Below are 26,917 nucleotides of genomic sequence, written 5' to 3' on the forward strand. Positions count from 1 at the left end.
AAATATAGTACACATATCTGGAAGCACCTCAATATGGCCAGGTTACACATGAACAGCGACTCTAACCTAAAATTTCAGATTTCAAGCACTTTCACCTTCTTTTCTTTTCACCAAATATCGAATTGTACCAAATGTAGTACTATTTAGTATTTTTCGTCCACCTGTAGCGCACATTTCCAAATCCCCTCTTTATAACAAAACTACCACCAAATGGGACCCTCAATGCAAAATTTCAAAATTCCAGCTTAATCCGTTCACTCTAACTCAACCTTGTCCAAATTTGTACCATTTAGTACAATTCGCACACACAGTACACATTTACCAACCCCCTTCACATATTAATCTTATTTTCCAACCTTGATTCTGATACCGAATTTCAAGTTATTTTGGCTCTATCCGTTCACATACCAAATGGTACGATTTCAGAAGTTTAGTACCATTTTACAACTTTTCGTTACCTTAAAGTTCGAATTTCCAAAAACCTTTCGGTACATCTATCCTACACTGCATGAGTGTTTCTCATTTCTAAATTCTAGCTCATTCCGTCTGTCTAATACAAAGTATTTTATTATACCCTCCACCTTGGAAAGGAGGGTATATTAACTTTCTCATTCCGTTTGTAATATCCTAAATATTCGTCTTAGACCCCATAAAGTATTTATATTCATAATCAGCATAAAATTCTAAGTCGATTTAACGATGTCCGTCTGTCTGTCCGTCTGTCTGTTGAAATCACGATACAGCCCACATTATTTGACGTAGAGTGCCAAAATTTAGCAGAGCAATTTGCATTGTGTCTAGGACGGTTGGTATTGAAAATGAGATATATCGGTCCACGTTCTGGTATAGCCCCCATATAAAGGTACCTCCCAATATTCGGTATTTTAGTTTTTTTTTTTGTCACATTTTTACACGGATTTGCCAAAAATTTGGTATTTGTGGATCATAATGGTTTCCAGCTCCGGTGGCTAAACATTGCATGTATGGGTCCATGATTTGGTATAGCCCCCATATAACGGTACCTCCCGATATTCGGTATTTTGATGGTTTTTGCCACATTTTTTCATTGATTTGTCTAAAAATAGGTATTTGTGTTTGTCATGATGGGTCCTAGTTCGTGTGGCGAAAAATTGTAATTATAGGTCCACGTTTTGGTGTAGCCCCCATATGACGATACCTCCCGATATTCGGCATTTTAATGGTTTTTGCCACATTTCTTCTAATGTTTCTTTTACCCTAAGGTGGAGGGTATTAAAAGTTTGGCCCGGCCGAACTTAATGTTCATTCAAAATGTCAAGATTCTAGGAGTTGATTCTTGGTCAATCAGTCAGTTATTTCACTATACTCACTATATACTGACGCAGGGATGTACATAGGAGGAGTGGACCTGGATATTCCAGACCTAATGTTGGTAAAAATGGTCGAACTATGCAAAAAAATCGATGAATACTACTCCCGCAGTAGACCCAAGTCTGATATAAAATATTACAAGGCGTAAGGTATCTACCATTCGAACTCCACTCGTCTTTACATTCGATCAAAAGATTTACACGGAACCTCTAGATCGCTATCTATGACAATAAATTTTATTTCTTTAATCAAATGTGGAAACGCAAAAAAAAAAAATAATAGAAAAAAAACCCACTGACAATTTGTTTTCCCAACTCTAATCAAGTTTTTGATTTTTGATAAGCTTTGGGCGATCCAGACAAAAATCGCCCATTTTACGGCTATCAATAAAAAGTAAATCATGAAATCCCAAAATCTTATCGATTCTTTACTGGACGATAGTTGTAAAATTAAAAAAAGTGGGCAATTTTGCACGGAGAGATCGATTCTCGAATTATTTGCCATTATGAAGTTAACGCTGGTGGTTGTGGGTCTTTTGGCCGCGGCAACATTGGTCAAAGCCGTTGAGGATGTAAAGGATGTGCCGGCCTTTGTAAGGACTTTGGAAAATTTATACCGAGGTCCTCCAGTCGATTCACACATCGAGAGCAGAGCTGTACAAACGGAATGGATTACCCAAAAATTGGATCATTTCGATGAGGCCGAGGAGCGTACCTGGCAAATGGTAAATGCGTATTTTTTTTTTTTTTTTTTTGAAATTTTGGGGGACTGTTTTGATATTTTGAATTTGTTATTTCCAGCGTTACATGTTCAACGATGAATATTTCGAGGAGGGTGGTCCCATGATCTTCTATTTGGGCGGTGAATGGGAAATCAAGGCTGGCAGTATTTCTTCGGGTATTCTTGTGGATATTGCCAAGGAGCACAAGGGTATGCTCTTCTATACCGAACATCGTTTCTATGGCCAGAGCAAACCAACTGCGTAAGTATGAAAGGGAGGAGAGAAAAAGAGAAGGAGAGAGTACATATAACGAGGAGAACTTTATTGGAACAAAACGGATAATTGATTTAAGTTATCCAAACAAAATTGATAACTTATTTATGTTATCCAAACTACGTGGATAACTTATTTATGTTATCAAAAAACATGTTATCCGAACAACGTGGATAACTTGCCTACATTATTCAAACAATTAGTTTACGTTATCCGAATAAGGCGGATAACGTGGAAAACAGATCTAAGTTCTCTCAACAACAACAAAAATATCTACATTATAACAATGTGGATAATTTATCTCCGTTATCCAAAAAAGGCGAATAAATTGTATACTACATCCGAACAACCGGGAGAACTTATCTATGTTACCCAAATAACTTATCTACGTTATCCAATCAAAGAGGATAACTTATTCCCGTTATCCAAGAAACGTGGATAATTTATGTACGTTATCCAAGCAACGTGGAATTTGTATCTATGTTATCCAGATAACGTGGATAATGTATCTACGTTATCCAGATAATTTGGATAATGTATCTATGTTATCCAGATAATATGGATAATGTATCTACGTTATCCAGATAGCGTGGATAATGTATCTACGTTATTCAAACAACGTGGATAATGTATCTACGTTATCCAGATAACGGATATAATGTATCTATGTTATCCATATAACGTGGATAATGTATCTATGTTCTCCAGATAACGTGAATAATATACCTACGTTATCCGGATAATGTGGATAATGTATCTACGCTATCCAGATAACGTGGATAATGTATCTACGTTATCCAAACAAAGTGGATAATGTATCTATGTTCTCCAGATAACGTGAATAATGTACCTATGTTATCCGGATAATGTGGATGATGTATCTACGTTATCCAGATAAAGTGGATAATGTATCTACGTTATCCAGACAACGTGGATAATGTATCTACGTTATCCAGATAACGTGGATAATGTATCTATGTTATCCAGATATGGTGGATAATGTATCTGTGTTATCCAGATAACGGATATAATGTATCTTTTTTATCCAGATAACGTGGATAATGTATCTTCGTTATCCAGATAACGTGGATAATGTATCTATGTTATTCAGATAACGTAGATAATGTATCTATGTTATCCAGATAACGTAGATAATGTATCTATGTTATCCAGATAAAGTGGATAATGTGTCTACGTTATCCAGACAACGTGGATAATGTATCTACGTTATCCAGATAACGTGGATAATGTATCTATGTTATCCAGATATGGTGGATAATGTATCTGTGTTATCCAGATAACGCATATAATGTATCTTTTTTATCCAGATAACGTGGATAATGTATCTTCGTTATCCAGATAACGTGGATAATGTATCTATGTTATTCAGATAACGTAGATAATGTATCTATGTTATCCAGATAACGTAGATAATGTATCTATGTTATCCAGATAACGTAAATAATCTATCTATGTTATCCAGATAACGTGGATAATGTATCTACGTTATTCAGATGACGTGGAAAATGTATCTATGTTATCCAGATAACGTGGATAATGTATCTATGTTATCCAAATAGCGCAGATAATGTATCTATGTTATCCAAATAGCGCAGATAATGTATCTATGTCATTCAAATAACATAGATAATGTATCTATGTTATCCAAATAGCGTATATAATTTATCTATTTTAGCCAATCAAAGTGGATAACTTACTTCCGTTGTCCAAACAACGTGGATAACTTTTCATTTTTATCCAAATCTCTTAAATTCTTAATTTCCATTATTTAAATATTCCCCCCTCGCTTCTCTCTTTACAGCAACATTTTGCCCGAGAACCTTAAATACCTACATGTCAAACAGGCCTTAGCCGATTTGGCCCATTTCATTGAACACAAACGTGAAACGGTTCCCGCTTTGGCCAATGCCAAGGTAATCATGGCTGGTGGTTCCTATTCGGCCACAATGGTGGTGTGGTTCAAGAAACTCTATCCCCACTTGTTGACTGGTGGTTGGGCTTCTTCGGCTCCAATTTTGGCCAAGGTCGACTTCTTCGAATACAAAGAAGTTGTGGGCAAGGCATTGAGGGAATTGGGTTCGGAACAGTGTTATCAACGTGTTGAAAATGGCGTAGCCGAACTGCAGGCCATGATCACCGGAAAACGTTCCGCGGAAGTTAAGGCCATGCTGAAATTGTGTAATTCATTCGATCATCACAATGATTTGGATTTGTGGTCATTATTCGGTTCCATTTCAAATATTTTCTCCGGCATTGTGCAATATCAATCGTAAGTTTGCTGCTAACAAATGTTTGGAGTGATAGATTTTAAAATCGTAAATTCGATATTTACAGTGAAGGAGATGTCCCCTATTATTGTGACTATCTCATGTCATTCGATGATGATTTGACTGCCATTTCCAATTTCTTCTTGTGGTCGGTGGGTGTTACTTCAGGTTGTGCTGATGTCAGTTACAAGAGTACCTTGGCCTATTATTTGGATAGCACATATGCTAATGGGGCTTGTAAGTTAAAGAAAAATCTATTAAAAAACAAAACACAACTCAAATTCTTCTTCTCTTCCCCCAGCCCGTCCCTGGTATTATCAAACCTGCAATGAATACGGCTGGTATCAATCCTCCGGTTCGCCCAACCAACCCTTCGGCAGCAAATTCCCCGTCACCCTATACACGACATTGTGTGCCGACATCTTTGGCCAGAAATACTCAAATGAACACATCCATGAGCTGGTCGCTCAAACCAATGAAGATTTTGGCGGTTTGAATCCCGAAGTTGAAAATGTCTACATGACTCACGGTGCCTTGGATCCGTGGAGTGCCATGGGTCATGGTGAGGAAGAGGGTGCCTCTGTTATTCCCAGAGCTTCTCATTGTGCCGATTTCGGTTCGATTAGCAGTGGTGATAGCGCTGAAATGCGTGCATCCAAGGAGAAGTTGCTCGAATTGGTTCGAGAATGGTTGAAATAGAAATTCTCAGAAATTTCTAAAAAGAATTCCAATTTTTTTTTTTTACAACAACAATAAAATTAAATTTTAACAAAAATGTTGTGAAATTTGCTCAATATAATATTGGCACTAGACTCTATTAACGTATCCACATTATCCAAATGTATCTATGTTATTCAGATAAAGTGGATAATGTATATCACTTGGATAACGTATCTGTTATCCGGATAAAGTGGATAATGTATCTATGTTATCCAAGTGGTGTGTATAACGGTATTCTAATGTGGATAAATTATCTATGGTATCCACATGACGTGGTTAATGAGTCTATGTTATACAAGTGGTGTAGATAAGGGTAATAAGACATAGATAATGTATCTATAGTATCCACATCACGCGGATAATGTATCTATGTTATCCAGATGTATCTATGGTATCCAGATAACGTGGATAATGCATCTATGTGACCCAGGTGTATCTATGGTAATCTAGATAACCTGGATAATGCATCTATTTTATCCAGATAACATGATTGATTTGCCTTTGTTATCAAAAAACGTAGATAATGTGTCTATGTTAGCTAGATAATTTGGATAATGTATCTATGTTACTCAGATGTATATATGCTATCCAGATAAAATGGATAATGTATCTATGTTACCACACAACTACTATCTATGTTATCCATAATAATGTATGTATGTTATCCAAATAACGTGGAAAATGTATCTATGTTATCCAGATACCCGTGGATGTATCTACGTTATCCAGATAATGTGGATAAGGTATCTACGTTATCCAGATAACATGGATAATGTATCTATGTTATCCAGATAACGTGGATAACGTATCTGTTATCCAGATAACGTGAATAATGCATCTATGTTATCCAGATATAAGATAAGCAGATAACGTGGATAATGTATCTATGTCATCTAGATAACATGGATAATGTATCTATGCAACTAGATAAGGTAGATAATGTATCTTTGTTATCCAGATAGATTGGATAATGCATCTACGTTATCCAGATAACGTGGATAATGTATCTACGTTATCCAGATAACATGGATAATGTATCTATGTTATCCAGATAACGTGGATAACGTATCTTTGTTATCCAGATAACGTGGATAATTTATCTATGTTATCCAGATATATCTATGTTATCTAGATAACGTAGACAATATAGCTTTGTTACCCAGATGTATCTATGTCATCTAGATAACGTGGATAATGTATCTATGCTACCAGATAAGGTAGATAATGTATCTATGTTATCCAGATAACGTGGATAACGTATCCTTGTTATCCAGATAACGTGGATAATGTATCTACGTTATCCAGATAACGTGGATAATGTATCTACGTTATCCAGATAACGTGGATAATGCATCTATGATATCCAGATAACGTGGATAATGCATCTATGTCACCTAGATAGGATGCAGAATGTATCTATGTTATCCAGATAACGTGGATAATGTATCTTTGTTATCCAGATAACGTGTATAATGTATCTACGTTATCCAGATAACGTGGATAATGTATCTACGTTATCCAGATAACGTGGATAATGTATCTACGTTATCCAGATAACGTGGACAATGTATCTACGTTATCCATATAACGTGGATAATGTATCTACGTTATCCAGATAACGTGGATAATGTATCTACGTTATCCAGATAACGTGGATAATGTATCTACGTTATCCAGATAACGTGGGTAATGTATCTACGTTATTCAGATAACGTGGATAATGTATCTACGTTATCCAGATAACGTAGATAATGTATCTATGATATCCAGATAACGTTGATAATGCATCTATGTCACCTAGATAAGATGCAGAATGTATCTATGTTATTCAGATAACGTGGATAATGTATCTTTGTTATCCAGATAACGTGGATAATGTATCTACGTTATCCAGATAACGTGGATAATGTATCTACGTTATCCAGATAACGTGGATAATGTATCTACGTTATCCAGATAACGTGGATAATGTATCTACGTTATCCAGATAACGTGGATAATGTATCTACGTTATCCAGATAACGTGGATAATGTATCTACGTTATCCAGATAACGTGGATAATGCATCTGTGATATCCAGATAACGTGGATAATGTATCTACGTTATCCAGATAACGTGGATAATGTATCTATGTTATCCAGATAACGTGGATAATGTATCTACGTTATCCAGATAACGTGGATAATGCATCTATGTAACCTAGATAAGATGCAGAATGTATCCAGATAACGTGGATAATGTATCTTTGTCATCCAGATAATGTGGATAATGTATCTACGTTATCCAGATAACGTGGATAATGTATCTACGTTATCCAGATAACGTGGATAATGTATCTACGTTATCCAGATAACGTGGATGATGTATCTACGTTATCCAGATAACGTGGATAATGTATCTACGTTATCCAGATAACATAGATAATGTATCTATGTTATCCAGACATATCTATGCCATCTAGACAACGTGGATAATGTATCTATGTTACCAGATAATGTGATTAGTTTGTCTTTGTCACATAAGGTGGATAATGTATCTTTGTTATCCAGATAAAGTGGATAATGTATCTACGTTATCCAGATAACATGGATAATGTATTTATGTTATCTAGATAACGTGGATAACGTACCTAAGTTATCCAGATTAAGTGAATAATGTATCTATCTTGTCTAGATAAAGTGGATAATGTATCTATGTTTTCCACATGAATCTATGTTATCCAGATACATATTTAAACCACTGATCATACCTTTGGACATTCTTATAGATTTCACCATTTGCAAAATATGTTGACGCAAACAAATTTTTCGCTTGAACATAAATAGCTCCCGCTAATTTTAGAATGACAGTATCGGGAAAAATCGTGCCAAAATAAATCATGCCGCTTATCTATCTCGGTCTTAGATTAAAAGAAAACAACCTCGCGCCAATGAGTCCCCTATAAATAAGTGCGAACGCAGTCTACTAAAGGACTTTGCAAAATGAAGGTAACCTTGTGGCTGATAGGAGTATTGGCTCTGGCAGGATTGGCCAGAGGATATTATTTGAAACAAGCGGAGGGTGTGACGGAAAATATTCCGATTTTCATTAAAACCCTAAGGGAATTACATAGAGGTCCACCCAAATTGGCTGTGCCCAGAGCCAATGTGAAAACCGAATGGATTACCCAAAAATTGGATCATTTCGACAACAAGGAAGAACGAACATGGCAAATGGTAAGAGGATGGGGTGGTATAGAGGATTTGATGAATGAATAAGAAACCTTTGTCTTGTCCCCCAGCGTTACATGGTGAACGATGAGTATTTCAAACCAGGTGGCCCCATGTTCATTTATGTTGGCGGTGAGTGGGACATTGATCCCAGCGGTATTAGTGGTGGTATTTTTGTGGACTTGGCCAAGGAACATAATGGCATACTTTTCTATACCGAACATCGTTATTATGGCGAAAGTAAACCAACAAAGTAGGCGTATGCAGTTATCCTACAACAAAATGATTCTAAAAATTTCCAAATCTTCTTTTCAGAGATTTGCAATTGGAAAACATGAAGTACTTGCATGTCAAACAGGCCCTGGCTGATCTGGCCCATTTCATTGAGTACAAACGTGAAACCGTATCGGAATTGTCCAATTCCAAAGTCATAATGGCAGGTGGTTCATATTCCGCCTCCATGGTTGTTTGGTTTAAGAAACTCTATCCTCATCTTTTGAATGGTGGTTGGGCTTCGAGCGCCCCCCTCTTGGCCAATTCACACCAAATTTTATTCACACTATTTGAATAATCAACACACATTGTCCGTGTATTTTGGATAATGTTAATAATAATTATCAGAACTATTTGGATAATATGGATATATCATTCATGTTATTTGGATAATGTAGATACATTATCCACACCATTTGGATAATGTAGTTACGTGGATAACGTAGATACATTATCCACACAATTTGGATAGTGTAGATACATTATCCACACTGTTTGGATAACGTAGATACATTATCCACACTATTTTGATAGAGTAGATACATTATCAACACCATTTAAATAACGTAGATACATTATCCACGTTATGTGGATAACGTAGATACACTATCCACACCATTTGGATAATGTAGATACATTTTCCACACCATTTGGATAACGTAGATATATTATCCACACTATTAGTATAGTGTAGATACATTATCCACACTATTTGGATAGAGTAGATACATTATCAACACCATTTGAATAACGTAGATACATTTTCCACGTTATGGGATAACGTAGATACATTATCAACACTATTTGGATAACGTAGATACATTATCCACACTATTTGAATAACGTAGATACATTATCCACGTTATGTGGATAACGTAGATACATTATCCACACTATTTGGATAACGTATATACATTATCCACACTAGTTAGATAATGTAGATACATTATCCACACAATTTAGATAATGTAGATACATTATCCACACTATGTAGATAACGTAGATACATTATCCACACAATTTAGATAATGTAGATACATTATCCACGTTATGGGGATAACGTAGATACATTATCCACACTATTTTGATAGTGTAGATGCATTATCAACACTATTTGGATAACGTAGATACATTATCCGCACTAGTTAGATAATGTAGATACATTATCCACATTAGTTAGATAATGTAGATACATTATCCACACTGTTTTATAATGTAGATAAATTATCCGCGTTGTTGGGATAATTTAGATAAATTATCCAAAATATTTGGATAATGTAGATACATTTTCTACACCATTTGGATAATGTAGATACATTATCCACACTATTTGGATAACGTAGATACATTACCCACGTTATGTGGATAACGTAGATACATTATCCACACTATTTGGATAACGCAGATACATTATCCACACTAGTTATATAATGTAGATACATTATACACACTTTTTGGATAACGTAGATACATTATTTACATTATTTGGGTAGTGTAGATAATATTTAGATAATGTAGATACATTATCCGTGTTATTTGTGTAATGTAGATAAATTATCCACGTTATGTGGATGATGTAGATACGTTATCCACACGATTTGGATAGTGTAGATACAATATCTAGAGTATTTAGATAATGTAGATACATTATCCACACTGTTTTATAATGTAGATAAATTATCCGCGTTGTTGGGATAATTTAGATAAATTATCCAAAATATTTGGATAATGTAGATACATTTTCTACACCATTTGGATAATGTAGATACATTATCCACACTATTTGGATAACGTAGATACATTACCCACGTTATGTGGATAACGTAGATACATTATCCACACTATTTGGATAACGCAGATACATTATCCACACTAGTTATATAATGTAGATACATTATACACACTTTTTGGATAACGTAGATACATTATTTACATTATTTGGGTAGTGTAGATAATATTTAGGTAATGTAGATACATTATCCGTGTTATTTGTGTAATGTAGATAAATTATCCACGTTATGTGGATGATGTAGATGCGTTATCCACACGATTTGGATAGTGTAGATACAATATCTAGAATATTTAGATAATGTAGATACATTATCCACACTGTTTTATAATGTAGATAAATTATCCGCGTTGTTGGGATAATTTAGATAAATTATCCAAAATATTTGGATAATGTAGATACATTTTCTACACCATTTGGATAATGTAGATACATTATCCACACTATTTGGATAACGTAGATACACTATTTACATTATTTGGGTAGTGTAGATAATATTTAGATAATTCAGATACATTATCCGTGTTATTTGTGTAATGTAGATAAATTATCCACGTTATGTGGATGATGTAGATACGTTATCTACACGATTTGGATAGTGTAGATACAATATCTAGAATATTTAGATAATGTAGATACATTATCCACACTGTTTTACAATGTAGATAAATTATCCGCGTTGTTGGGATAATTTAGATAAATTATCCAAAATATTTGGATAATGTAGATACATTATTCACATAATTTGTACATTATCTACATCCTCCATATCTTTTTGGATATCCGAGATACATTACTAATTTTATTCGCTTAATACTTCTTTCTCTCCAGCCCGTCCCTGGTACTATCAGACTTGCAACGAGTATGGTTGGTATCAGACATCCGGATCGAAAAATCAACCATTTGGTAGCAGTTTCCCGGTGGCTCTCTCAACCGAATTGTGTCGTGATGCCTACGATTCAAGTTATACCGATTCGAAGATACAAGAACTAATCAATGGGACCAATGAATTCTTTGGTGGCATGAACCCGAATGTGGAAAATATCTATATGACCCATGGCGAATTGGATCCATGGAATCCCATGGGACATGGTGTAGCTGAGGGTGCCACAATTATACCCAAAGCTTCGCATTGCAATGATTTCGGTTCGATTAGTTCGTCGGATAGTGCGGAGATGCGTCAGTCCAAGGAACGTTTGACCGAATTGGTGCGTGAATGGTTGAAAGATTAAAGTGTGTGTTTAAAAACAATTCGAAAATAAAATGAAGAAAAGAATTTCCAAATTCCAAATATGAATCATTTATTTACTTGACTTACAAAATTCCCTAGAATCTGGGAATCTACTGAATGATCCAAATACATATTAATTGAAGCCATGTTAGCCATGTTTAAGTTCAATTTTATTGGCCACATTAAAAACGTGCCGACAATACTAATCGGTCATTCGATCATCCTCTCGACAAATTATTATGCATGACGAAGACGAGGCTACATGTCGATATTTAAAAAACATTTGCAAACAACATTTCAGATTTGCTTTTTCGGAGGCGATATTTGTGTAACTCTTTAGCGAGATTTATGACAATTTATTGAGCGGAGCCACCAAAAAAATACAACCACGGAGATTCCTTTGTCATATTCCCCATTATTCGATTAAATACCAGAAGCTATTTAAATATGCCAGACATGTTATCAGATCACCCATCAAAGCTGTTGGGAGACAGCGAGAGATAGACAGACGTCTCAAAAAAATTGTGGGAGAGGAGTGGAAAACGTAATTTGTTGTTTTTAAAGATGATTTCACTTAACAAAAATTGCCACATTGGAGATGTTGCCGTCTTCGCCGGCCTCAACTCCGGGAAGATAGATACAAATGTCAAATGCATGTTTGTGGTTATTCATCGGGATTTATCTTGATCTTACCGGCGCACATACATCAAATGACATTGAAATAAAAATTTGTTTAAATCTTGTCAAAACATGATTTAAAACTTTGCAAATTGTGTTCACACCAGTTAAAACCTTTGGGCACATGGTGGCTTGGCCATCATCCTCATCATCATCATCGATGCAGCAGGGATGGAAATTTGCAATTTATAACAAGAGGAAGTTCTAAAAAATGTTTTATTTGCCAAAAGAGACCAGTTTAAAGTCTCCTGCTTAAAGGAGACACTTTAAAAGTTTTTTATTCATAGCAGACCTGTTAAGAGCATTCTGTTCAAAGGACATACCAAGAAGACCTTATATTCATAGGAGAAATGTTGTATCCATAGGAGATCCGTTGAAGATCGGTATTCTGTTCATCGGAGATCTGTAAAAGGTCGTATATCCATAGGAAAACTGTTGTCTATCCATGGAAGACCTATTTAAGGTCTTCCTTTCATATGAGACTTGCTTTAAGGTATTTTAAAAAGAGAAGACCTTCCAAGGTCTTCTTGAAGGAGAAGACCCTAAAAGGGTCTTATATATAGACAGAAGACCTTTCAAGATCTTCCATAGATAGAAGACCTTTCAAGATCTTCCATAGAGAGAAGACCTTTCAAGGCCTTAAATAGAGAGAAGACCTTTCAAGGTCTGATATAGAGATAAGACCTTTCAAGGTCTCTATAGAGAGAAGACCTTTCAAGGTCTTCTATACCGAGAAGACCTTTTTAGGGTCTTCTACAGCGAGAAGACCTTTTTAGGGTCTTCTATTCCGAGAAGTCCTTTTAAGGTCTTGTATAGCGAGAAGACCTTTCAAGGTCTTCTATAGAAAGAAGACTTTTCAAGGTCTTCTATAGACAGAAGACCTTTCAAGGTCTTCTATAGACAGAAGACCTTTCAAGGTCTTCTATAGACAGAAGACCTTTCATGGTCTTCTATAGACAGAAGACCTTTCAAGGTCTTCTATAGACAGAAGACCTTTCAAGGTCTTCTATAGCGAGAAGACCTTTTAAGGTCTTCTATAGCTAGAAGTCCTTTTAAGGTCTTCTATAGCGAGAAGACCTTTTAAGGTCTTCTGCAGCGAGAAGAACCTATAAGGTCTTCTATAAGAGAATATATTATAAGGTCTTCCTTACACAGAAGACCTTCCAGGGTCTTCTATAGCGAGAAGACCTTTTAAGGTCTTCTATAGCGAGAAGACATTTTAAGATCTTCTAAAGCGAGAAGACCTTTTAAGGTCTTCTATAGCGAGAAGACGTTTTAAGGTCTTCTATAGCGAGAAGATCTTTTACGGTCTTCTATAGCGAGAAGACCTTTTAAGGCCTTCTTTAGCGAGAAGACCTTTTAAGGCCTTCTATAGCGAGAAGACCTTTAAGGTCTTCTATAGCGAGAAGACCTTTCACGGTCTTCTATAGCCAGAAGACCTTTTAAGGTCTTCTATAGCGAGAAGACCTTTCACGGTCTTCTATAGCCAGAAGACCTTTCAAGGTCTTCTACATAGAGAGAGAAGGCCTCTCAAGGTCTTCTGTAGACAGAAGACCTCTCAAGGTCATCTATAGACAGAAGACCTCTCAAGGACTTCTATAGACAGAAGACCTTTTAAGGTCTTCCATAGCGAGAAGACCTTTTAAGGTCTTCCATAGCGAGAAGACCTCTCAAGGTCTTCTATAGACAGAAGACCTTTTAAGGTCTTCCATAGCGAGAAGACCTTAAAAGGTCTTCTATAGCGAGAAGACCTTTTAGGGTCTTCTATAGCGAAAAGACCTTTTAAGGTCTTCTATGGACAGTACACCTTTCGAAGTCTTCTATATAGACAGAAGACCTTTCACAGTCTTCTATATAGACAGAAGACATTTCAAGGTTCTTAAGGAAAGCCTTACAAGGTCTTCTATAAACAGAAGACCTTTCAAGGTCCGTAAGGAAGACCTTACAAGGTCTTCTATAGCGAATAGACCTTTTAAGGTCTTCTATAGCGAGAAGACCTTTTAAGGCCTTATATAGCGAGAAGACCTTTTAAGGTCTTCTATAGCGAGAAGACCTTTTAAGGTCTTCTATAGCGAGAAGACTTTTTAAGACCTTCTATAGCGAGAAGCCATTTAAGGTCTTCTATAGCGAGAAGACCTTTTAGGGTCTTCTATAGCGAAAAGACCTTTTAAGGTCTTCTATAGCGAGAAGACCTTTTAAGGTCTTCTATAGCGAGAAGACCTTTTAGGGTCTTCTATAGCGAGAAGACCTTTTAGGGTCTTCTATAGCGAGAAGACCTTTTAAGGTCTTCTATAGCGAGAAGACCTTTTTAGGTCTTCTGTAGCGAGAAGACCTTTTAAGGTCTTCTATAGTGAGAAGACCTTTTAAGGTCTTCTACAGCGAGAAGACCTTTTAAGGTCTTCTATAGCGAGAAGACCTTTTAAGGTCTTCTATAGCGAGAAGTCCTTGTAAGGTCTTCTATAGCGAGAAGTCCTTTTAAGGTCTTCTATAGCGAGAAGTCCTTTTAAGGTCTTCTATAGCGAGAAGACCTTTTAAGGTCTTCTATAGCGAGAAGACCTTTTAAGGTCTTCTATAGCGAGAAGACCTTTTAAGGCCTTCTATAGCGAGAAGAACTTTTAAGGTCTTCTATAGCGAGAAGACCTTTTAAGGTCTTCTATAGCGAAAAGACCTTTTAAGGTCTTCTATAGCGAGAAGACATTTTAAGGTCTTCTATAGCGAGAAGACCTTTTAAGGTCTTCTATAGCGAGAAGACCTTTTAAGGTCTTCTATAGCGAGAAGACCTTTTAAGGTCTTCTATAGCGAGAAGACCTTTTAAGGTCTTCTATAGCGAGAAGACCTTTTAAGGTCTTCTATAGCGAGAAGACCTTTTAAAGTCTTCTATAGCGAGAAAACCTTTTAAGGTCTTCCATAGCGAGAAGACCTTTTAAGGTCTTCTATAGCGAGAAGACCTTTTAAGGTCTTCTATAGCGAGAAGACCTCTTGAGGTCTTCTATAGACAGAAGACTTTTTAAGGTCTTCTATAGACAGAAGACCTTTTAAGGTCTTCTATAGACAGAAGACCTTTTAAGGTCTTCTATAGACAGAAGACCTTTTAAGGTAAGGTTCTTATAAAGACAGACGACCTTTCAAGATTCTCTATATACAGAAAATCTTTCAAAGGCTTCTGTAGATAAAAAGTTCTTTTAGACACAGAAGACCTCTGAGAGGTCTTCTAAAGAGAAAAGAGCCGTTAAAGTACTTTTACAGTCAGAAGACCCGTAAGTGGCTTCTATAACAATATCTACAATCCTGTTAGTGTATTTCATAATATTCCTGGTGGTCTTCTAAAGACCCAGTTTCCCATCCCTGCCCACAATACACACTAGGAAGGCGACAAGGATCACCCAGCAATGGAAACATACCTTTGGAAAAAAAATTCCAAAGAATTATCATCCGTACGACAAGAAGCTAAGAAAGCTACTTTAGCACCACACAACACGTTCGTTGAAAAGAAATTTCGCCCAAGCCAAATGATCAGCTATTGATGATTAGCTTAAAGGCGGACACCCTCAAAAGGGATGATAGAATTTTAAAGATAATAATGCAAGTGAAATTAAAATAAAACAGATTTTTTATAGCTCTATCGCCGGAAGGGGTGTTTGAGTTTCAAAGCTAACAGAGATGATTATAATTTTCTCAAAAATAAAAAAAGGAAATAGACTCTCGACGAAATTTGAAAATTAAAAAAAATACAGGAGGTCAACGATTTTTTTTCTTGACAGTTCAAGGTCAAGAGATAAATCGATGGCCTCCTGTTTTTTTTTCTAATTTTCGACTGTCGTCGAGGGTCATTTGTCGTTCTTTTTTTATTTTTCTGAGAAAATTATAATTATCTCTGTTAAACTCCGAAAACCAAACACCCCTTCTGGCAATACCCTATAATTGGCACAGTAACACCATGTGTATGCCTAGCAAAGTACTCACACGTTTCTTCTCTTTTTTTTTTTTTTTTTTTTTTGTTTTTATACCCTACAACACTATGTGTTGGGGGTATTATAAGTTTGATTGGGCCAGAATTTATGTAACACCTCGAAATATTGGTTTCCCATATAGGAAAGTATATATGGATCTTCCTAGCTCGCCGAGCTGAGTCGATCTGTCTGTCCATCTGTCCATGTTAATTTGTAATCACGCTACAGGTCGCAATTATGGCCCGATCTTCACGAAGATGGGGCTAGGGTCAGAATAGAACCCTATTTCTTTTGGAGATGATCGCATAATATTTAGGGGTCGAAATGGACCAAATACTGAAAAAATGTCGGATTTTTCAGTAGCTATACAGGTCGCAATTATAGACCAATCGACGCGGAACTTCGCATGTAGCTAGAGTTTAGGGCGGGGAAGAAGCCTACCAATTTGGGTGGTCATCGGATAATATTTAGCGGGTAAAATAGACCATATCTTTTCTGTTGGAAAAATTAAAAATTTTTCATTAAACCGCGAATATTTTAAATCCCGGCGAAATCACAAAGCCATGACAAGGTTACTCCTGATCTTCACATTGATGTTAACATCCAACAAACGGATATATAGCAAAAAATGTGCGATATATATGTTTATCCAAGAAGATAGGCTTGAAAGATCTCTTATATGTCGAGAACGGCTGAACTGATTTCGACAGTTCTCATTAATTCAGAATGGCCTCTTGGCAGGAAAGAAGAAACGTCTAAAAAATCGCATAAACATATCTCCCTAAAGATGAAAATATTGATTTTGTAAAATTTTCTCATATTTTTTCAATTTTGTCATATTTTTGGCATATTTTCATTTTGAATTAAACATTTGGTAATATTTCTACAGCTAACAAAACTAAGTTGTTAGGATATCAGGATATCATATACAGATCGCATTTATGGCCCGATCCTTACGAAATTTTGCATGGAGATAAGATGAGGGTCAGAATAGAAGCCGACTCTTTTTGGCCATATATTTAGGGGTTGAAATGGACCAAAAAACTGCAAAATTGTCTGCAGGTCGTAATTATCGCCCGATCCTCACGCACATTTGAATGGGGGTTACCGGACATTACAAAAGCCAAGCAGTTTTGGATGGCCATCCAAAAATATTCAATGTGTGAAGGAATTTGCGAACTTTTGTAGACAAAATACGAAAATGTCCATTCCAGTGACTTTTTGGAGAATTCACTAATACAGGAAAGACGCACTTCTGACTATTTCGTTAACGCTGATTTCGTTGAAGTCAAAAACCAATAATAAATGTTAATCTTTTGCCACTTCTGAGAGATTATAGGTCTTTGGGAAATATTGGTTCCAGATCTAGGAAGACCGTTTACGTGCAACATCCACCAATAAATTGGAAATGAGCAAATAAGTTTAAGTTGCTATTATTCGAAAATTAGAGAACGAAACCTGATGGTTTTCTTTTATTATTTGTCACAATATCTTGTGGAATTCTTTCGAGTATCTCGCCTATATAAACTGTATCGTTTATTATAGTGTTGTAGGGTATTCAACGGTCGGCCCCGCTCGACTGTAGCCTTTGCTTACTTGTTAATTTTTTTTTAATCAAAACTTCATATATTGTACTAAATATTTAGACTTTCAAGTTTTATTGAATAATGTATTCAAGTTTCACTTTTTCGGAAAGAAAAATAGTTCATAGCCCGCATTTCCAAGACCAGATACTTCTCTCAACAACAGACATCAACAGCGGCACCCATATCAAATTTGAGGCTTTCAGCTCTCTTTAGCTTCCCCATCGCCCAATATCAAATTTCGTAGCATTTAGTTCTTTTCAAACAATAATAGTACGCAACAATCTCCATATTTTATGCTCAAATACCAAAAGTGCCATTGATATCAAATTTCAGGATTTCAGCTCCGTAATTTCCCCCATTACCAAATTTAGTACCATTTAGTATAATTTTAGTACGCATATTTAAAATCGGCCCCTTCTCTAAACCACAGAACCCAAATTTCAAGATTCCAACTGGGATAGGGATAGCCCTTCACCCAATACCAAATTTAGTAACACTTAGTACTTTTCGAACAATTGTAGTACGCAAAACCACCACCAGATCTCAAAAACAGAGACAATATCAATATCAAATTTCGGGATTCCGGCTGTACAGGGTTGCCCATATTTGACGGACCCATCTGGCAACGCCTTAACTTTTGACAGAGATGTCACATCGCTTAATGACATACCGCGTTTGAAGCGTCAGTCCAAGCAGATTTTTACCATGAACCAATACACGCCACGCGAGCGCTCTGAAATAGTTGAAATTTACAAAAGGCCATATAAAAGTCGACCAAGGCGATCGGCCGAGAATATCGCTGCCGTACGAGCCAGTGTTGAGAGGTCCCCAAGAACATCCCAAAAACACCGTTCTCAGCAGTTGGGCATGGCTCGGTCCACTTTACAACGGATTATTCGCATTGATTTGCATTTGTTCCCGTACAAAATTCAATTGACGCAAAGAATGTTGCCGGCGGACAAGCCTCGTCGATTGGAATGGGTCCAAAGAGTCATCGAAATGGCCGAAGATGACGAGCAATTTTGGACCAAAATTATCATGTCCGATGAAGCTCATTTCACATTGAATGAGACCGTAAATAAGCAAAATTGCCGTTTTTACGCCACTGAAAATCCTCAGGAAATTCAAGAAATACCTCTTCATGACGAAAAAGTCACATTTTGGTGCGGCGTTAGTGCGAAAACGGTCATTGGGCCGTTTTTCTTCCAAAATGAAAATGGCCATGCTGTTACCATCAATCAGGAGCGTTATCGCGACATGATGACCAATTTTGTGATGCCAATTATTCGTCGAAAGCGTATGAGGCAGTTCTGGTTTCAACAAGACGGCGCACCACCGCACACAAGTCGCATAACAATCGATTTTCTGAAGAATTTGTTTCCGGGCCGTTTGATGTCGACAAGTGGTGATTTGGACTGGCCACCGCGTTCGCCCCATTTGACGCCGCCTGACTTCTTCTTGTGGGGATATTTGAAGTCAAAGGTTTACGTTAACAAGCCAAGGACCGTAGAAGAGCTCAAGGACAACATTCGTGAAGAAATAGCCGCTATTCCGGCCGAAATGTTGGCAAAAACGATGGAAAATGCAGCAAAAAGGGCACAATACGTCATCAACGCTAGAGGCGGCCATTTGAGAGATATCATATTCAAAAATTGATGTAAACAAATCTACTTGGAATAAATTAAATGATTAACATTGCCAACCGCCAAATTTTTATTTTTTTCTTTGATTTAAAAAAAAAAACATGGGTCCGTCGAATATAAGCAACCCTGTATACCTCCACTCAATTAGGAACACTTAGTACTTTCCGCATAATTTTAGTTCTCATTTGCAAAACCGTTTCATATCACAGTCCTCGACACCAACGGTGCGTGAGATAAAATTTCACGGTTTCAGACCTATTTCTTGACCCAATTCCAAATTTAGTACTATTCCGTACTTTTCGTACAATTCCAAAACCACCTCCATATCTCAATTTCAGATATCAACAGAGACCTCTATATCATGTTTCAGGATTCCAGCTCTATCTCTTCACCCTTAACCCGATTTAATACCATTTAGTACTTTTCCTACAATTGTGGTACACTTTTCAAAAACCACCTCCCAACCTTAATCATGTTTTAGGATTCCAGTTCTATACCTTCACCCTTAACCCGATTTAGTACTTTTCCTACAATTGTGGTACACTTTTCAAAAAAAAAACACCTCACAAAAACACCAACAGTGACATTCAAATCAAATTTGAGGATTCTAGCCTTATCCCTTCACATTTAGTACTTTTCGTACAAATATATGACGCATTTCCCAACCACCGCCAAATCTCGAATACAGAAACCATCAGTTATTTAAATATCAAATCCCATAATTTTATCTTTATCCCTTAAACCAATACCAAATTTAGTACCATTCTGTACTTGTCGTACAATTATAGTACACATATCTGAAACCACCTCTATTTGTCGAGGCAATACAGGAACAACGACGGACCTAATACCAAATTATAAACTTCAAGCACTCTCTATTTGCACAATACCAAATTGTACCAAATATAGTACTATTTAGTACTTTTTGTTCATTTATAGTAAACACCACCTGTTTAGAACAAATCTACCACCAACAGTGACCCCAATACAAAACAAGTAAGCAAAGGCTACAGTCGAGCGGGGCCGACCATTGAATACCCTACAACACTACAATAAACGATACAGTTTATATAGGCGAGATACTCGAAAGAATTCCACAAGATATTGTGACAAATAATAAAAGAAAACCATCAGGTTTCGTTCTCTAATTTTCGAATATAGCAACTTAAACTAATTTGCTAATTTCCAATTTATTGGTAGATGTTGCACTTAAATGGTCTTCCTAGATCTGGAACCAATATTCCCCAAAGACCCATAATCTCTCAGAAGTGGCAAAAGATAACCATTTATTATTGGTTTTTGACTGAAACACATCTATATGAGATACAGCCATTTGACTATATTCTTCAACGAAATCAGCGTTAACGAAATAGTCAGAAGTGCGTCTTTCCTGTATTTGTGAACTCTCCAAAAAGTCACTGGAATGGACATTTTCGTATTTTGTCTACAAAAGTTGGCAAACTCCTTTACACATTGAATATTTTTGGATGGCCATCCAAAACTACTTGGCTTGTGCAATGTCCGGTAACCCCCATTCAAATGTGCCTAAGGATCGGGCGATAATTACGACCTGCTGACAATTTTGCAGTTTTTTGGGGCCATTTCAACCCCTAAATATATGGCGATCATCTCCAAAAAGAGTTGGCTTCTATTCTGACCCTCATCTTATCCCCATTCAAAATTTCGTAAGGATCAGGCCATAAATGCGATCTGTATATTATATTCTGATATCCTAACTACTTAGTTTTGTTAGCTGTAGAAATATTACCAAATGTTTAATTCAAAATAAAAATATGCCAAAAATATGCCAAAAATATGACAAAATTGAAAAAATATGAGAAAAATTACAAAATCAATATTTTCATCTTTAGAGAGATATTTTTATGCGATTTTTTAGGCGTTTTTTCTTTTCTGCCAAGAGGCCATTCTGAATTAATGAGAACTGTCGAAATCAGTTCAGCCGTTCTCGACATAAAATAGATCTTTCAAGCATATCTTCTTTGATAGACATATATATCGCGCATATTTTGCTATATATTCGATTTGTTGGATCTTAACATCAATGTAAAGATCAGAAGTAACCTTGTCATGGCTTTGTGATTTCGCCGGGATTTAAAATATTCGCGGTTTAATGAAAAATTTTGAATTTTTTCAACAAAAAAGATATGGTCTATTTTAGCCGCTAAAATCCGATGACCACCCAAATTGGTAGGCTTCTTCCCCGCCCTAAACCCTAGCTACATGCGAAATTCCGCGTCGATTGGTCTATAATTGCGACCTGTATATCTACTGCAAAATCTGACATTTTTTCAGTATTTGGTCCATTTCAACCCCTAAACATTTGGCGATCATCTCCAAAAGAAATAGGGTTCTATTCTGACCTTAACCCCACCTACATTTTAAATTTCGTGAAGATCGGGCCATATTTGCGACCTGTAGAGTGATTACAAATTAACATGGACAGACGGACAGACGGACGGACGGACATACATAGCTAGATCGACTCAGCTCGGCGAGCTAGGAAGGTCCATATATACTTTCCTATATGGGAAACCAATATTTCGAGGTGTTACATAAATTCTGGCCCAATCAAACTTATAATACCCCCAACACATAGTGTTGTAGGGTATAATTTGTAAATTCCAGCTTCATCTGTTCACCCCAAAAAACAAATTGCTCCAAATTTAGTACCATTTAGTACAGTTCGCACACTTAGTACGCGTTTCCAAGACCATCTTCATAACATAAACTCCCCAACACTGATTCTCATACCAAATTTAAAGTTTTTAGCTCTATCCGTTCAAATAATACCAAAGTGAACCATTTTAGAAGTTTAGTAGCATTTTAGAACTTTTCGTAACCCTTCAAGTTTTAAATTTCCAAACACCCTTTGGTATATCTATCCTGCACTTCGACAGTGACTCTCGTTGCAAATTTCAGAATTCTAGCTCATTTCATTTGTCGATTGCAAAGTGTTCAATTTTCAGTACTTTTCGTACTCTTTCGTACTTCTAGTATCAATTTCCAAAAACCCTGCTAAGCCCAACTAATTAAAACATTTATTTATTTATTTACTTGTTTTTATTATTTTATTATTATTAATATATTTATTTATCTACACAGTGATACATTTTTAATTTGTCAAAATTTGAAAATAACCCTATATTTTCCAAAGCCATTAAAATAAAAACAAAAATTCTCTGTAAAAATGTCAAAAAAAATCATTTAAAAAAATGCAAAAATCCCTTCCAAATCTACCTTTACAAGAGACTGCTGAAAATCGTTTAAATTCTTTGCGGGATCCTATCAAGGATGTGGAACGTTATCGGCAAAGGGCCCTGGCACCGATTGCAACCAATGTCAAAAATGTTCGCAGTGTTATAGGCTCACAACTGAGGGGGGAACCTGGCAACGATTTCAACAATTCCAACAAGAAATGTAAAAAGAGGAAAGCCAATTCCGATGAAGGTTTAAGAGAGAATTGTGACAAATACTATCGAATGCTAAGGCATATCGTTCGGCAGAGTAAATCTGGGGATCTACAACTACATAAGGACAATGTTTTTCATTTTGAAAAAATCGCTGAGAGCTGTAAGAATTTAAGGAATCGTTGGCATATACAGGAGAAAAGAGAAGCCAAGCCGAAGCTGCAATCTACAAATATGGGTTTAAAGAAATCTCCAGTTTATCACAGTAATTTACTGAGTAAATTTTATCCCAACAATATGAAATTGGAGGATGTAATAAATGCTAGTGGCAATACTGCTCACCAGGACAAAACATTGAACCCCAAAAATGAATCTCGTATTACCTTGGAAAAGATTGAAAAATCCCATTCCTACAACAACTCGAATAACTTCCAAAGAAATCGCAAATACTTCTTGCAAGAAATTCGTTCAGCCATACACGAGGGACGATCTCAAGATCCCTTGACAAATAAAAACCTAGCTGCAGCCATCAAAGAAGCTCTTGCTGAAAATATACCCTGGTCATTGGTGGAAAATACCATCAATGAGACGAATCAAATGCAGGTGGGAGAACCCACCTTACATCTTCTACAAATGCAAATTGGTTCTCTCGTTTATGTTATGTGCACGATAAGAACTCTTAACTTTCCCAGGCTACTTTCCAACCTTGATCCCCTAATGCAAAATTGTGTGGCTCAATTTGTACCAGTTCTGCAACATTTTACCCACTGCTGTTGCATTGAAGCCCTTCTGCCAGAAACGGAAAAATATAGAGACTCCACGAAAATCCAGAAGCATTTGAAAACCGATGCTTTGCTATTTAGGGTCAATCATGTTGCCATCGTAAATGAGCTCGAGAGAAAAGTCTGTATCAAATGTGATCCCAATGCAAAGGATTGGACTCTGCAAGCCATGGAAAATCGTGGTTATTCGGTTCTATCTACGATAGCGGGTTTAAGACCCAGAAAATATATATCCCTGGGTCCTAAATCGGCACGTAATTATAGATATTTCCTAAATCAATTATCACAGATGCCGGATGTGGAAAGCGTTTGCGATAATGTGATTTGAGAGTAATCGAGAAGTCACTCACATTTCTTGGGGATTGGAAAAGGGAAACAAATATTTTTTTTTTTAATTAAGTGTCAATTTTAAAATAGGGTTACAAATAAAACACCTTCTAATGGATTAATCGTCTGTAAAAAATGTCTTAATGAGGTTTTACTGCTATTGAAACCAGATTTTTTCAGATCATTTGCAGATGAATAATTCGTTCTCTTTTATCAGAGGACGTGTTACAGTTTTTCATAGCATCTGCTTTTCATTAATTTTTTTTTTAATCAGACTCAAGAACCTCAAATTCTGTCAGATTTTTTTTTATAGGAAAAAGTCCTCCATTGATCGTAATAGATTTTTTTCTTACAATGGGTTTTCCAATAGGGAACAAGTCCTCGATTCCTATCATCGTCGGAGCTATTTTTTTTTTTTTTTTTTTTTTGAAAAATTTTAAATTTGTTTCCACAAATAATATTCCTTTTATCCTGATGAATTTTGTCTAAAAAAATTAATTCTACAGGCACTTAGAATTGATTTCTTCAGAAGAAACAATTTCTTAGATTCTGATTTTTTATTTATTTATTTATTTTTTTTTTTTTTTGCCTCTTTATCAGTAACCGAAGATTGTTTTTTCTAAGGAAACATCTACAATTTTTGAGGATTGATTTTTTCTCTACAAAAACTTCCTCAGCAACTTAAAATTATTTTTTCTATAAATCAATCAATCAAATTACTCAGCATGATGTCGTGGGTCACATTGAGAAAAATATGAATGGTTCTCTAATCAGCTTGGCAGCATTTCTCGAGATCGAGCCACACTCAAATTCATATTCATAACTCTCTCTTAAAACTTGATATTTACCAGCTCCTTATGGAGTGCATTGATGCCATGTTCAGCAGCAAAATTATCAATTCGCTTCGAAGAGAGCTCCATTAGGAGATCAGTCACCAGGGGTTCTATCACCACCAACGTGTTTAATATTCATTAATAACATTCTCAAGGACCTGGAACAAATTGGAACAATGGTCGCTGCCTATGCCGACCATGTGGTTCTATTGATCTCAGGGTAATTCCAGCAAACAATTTCAGATATAATGCAAGAAGCGCTCGATGAACTATCAAGAAGGGAATGTAGCAATTGTCTAGGCGTTAACCCATCAAAAACAGAGCCCATCCTCAGAACGGGGAAACGCATATGTCCTGTATTCTCACCACCAATGATAGGTGGAGTAACGTTAACTCTCTTCTTAGAAGCAAAATGCAATGCTGTTCTGGAAGAGAAATACTGAGGAGCGTGCAAAGAGAATCTTAATGGCACTCTACTCTTGCAGGAACTCTGTAGGTAAAAGTCGTGACCTGAAATCGTATATAACCAAGGGATATATTAGTCAATTGTTCGCCTGATCTTAATCCATAGAGCTCTAGTTTGGTGGCACCGTTTAGGTAAGTTATCCTACAGACGGGACATTGATAAACTTTAAAGAACCGCATCGCTACTGATCTTAGGTACATTTAGGAGCATACCTCAACCTTGAACCCCTTGACATCCACATACTTGACATTAAAAAGCCATAGCTCAGGATTGTCTGTGGTTCCATAAAAAATACTCAAAACTTTTTTCAACTAATTTTCGTCAAAGTCAACCAATCCAAATTCGTCATCAATGCTGTAAAGAAGACAAGTTTTATTCTCGGTTGGGAACTCCTTATGACACAGATGTCCATTTCTGTGCCACGGCTATGGAAACTGGGGAACTGCGATAAACGATAAACGATGAAAGAAATTACAAATTACTTCTATAACATAAGACCAACCATTGGTTTTATCTTCATGGAGCTTATATAGGGTTTGGGTAGCTATTTAAGAATCCTCAGGCATGTTCTATAAATAGAAAAAGCGTTTATGGGTTTTTTAACGGTAGTCACAATCTTTAGGTCCATCTACTGGTCTTCCAAGAATTGAAGACCACATAGAAAAATACCACCAAAACATAGGTAACCAGCTGTTATTACTTCAATCCTTTGAAAAACGAAACTCAATACAATTTTTAGCACCTTGCCTTCCCTGCAAATACAGAAATCCATTTCATTTTCCCACACGTAAATCTTGAAAATAGTTTTTATTCGCAAGTATTTTCAATATTTCAACAATTTACAAGACTGGTGAAATTTTCAAATTTTCTTCTGCAAGCAATTCGCAAATACCCTGTGCAAGAAAAAAAAGAATTCTTCTCAAATATTCCCATAATCGGTTTCCAATGTTAAGGCAAAAACAAAAACCAATTCCACCACAGCCAAGTTGTATTCCTGCCGACACAACCAGTAAACATGTTAAATTTCTTTGTCATCCTCACAGTCTATAAATCAAAGCGTTTGTTCTTCGCTCTCTGCTAAATACCTACCACCAACAAATCAATGAGTCGGACTGGCAACCAGTTAACCAGCCATCCAGCCTAGCAAGAGGATAACTAACAGACAGTTATGGAGGAAGCCCAAAAGACTCTTATATTGTCTAAAGTGGTTCTTCTTCTTGGCTGTGGTACAATTTAGTTCTGAGCAGCAATAACAACAACAACACACTAAATCAACATTTAAGAAGAAGATGAAAATAATCGTCTAAAATATGTTTTATCTCCCATAGAATGGCATTGTTGCTTTGCCCTGAGATTTTGGTTTCCACTC

At 36.3% G+C, this 26,917-nt stretch overlaps 2 protein-coding genes across 3 annotated transcripts in view; one reads left to right on the forward strand and one right to left on the reverse strand.

Moving 5' to 3' along the window:
* Positions 1-26,917, reverse strand: part of LOC101900631 (chromatin-remodeling ATPase INO80) — a 145,968-nt gene that overhangs the window by 106,158 nt on the left and 12,893 nt on the right. The window lies entirely within an intron of this gene.
* LOC101891438 (putative serine protease K12H4.7) lies at positions 1,736-5,404 on the forward strand. Its single transcript, XM_005175665.4, has 5 exons — positions 1,736-2,074; positions 2,151-2,332; positions 4,167-4,634; positions 4,700-4,869; positions 4,934-5,404. Exons 1-5 carry the CDS (start codon positions 1,751-1,753, stop codon positions 5,329-5,331), a joined length of 1,542 nt encoding a protein of 513 aa, XP_005175722.2. The 5' UTR covers positions 1,736-1,750; the 3' UTR covers positions 5,332-5,404.

Source organism: Musca domestica, unplaced genomic scaffold (assembly GCF_030504385.1).
Source record: "Musca domestica strain aabys unplaced genomic scaffold, Musca_domestica.polishedcontigs.V.1.1 24, whole genome shotgun sequence".
Lineage (NCBI taxonomy): Eukaryota > Metazoa > Arthropoda > Insecta > Diptera > Muscidae > Musca > Musca domestica.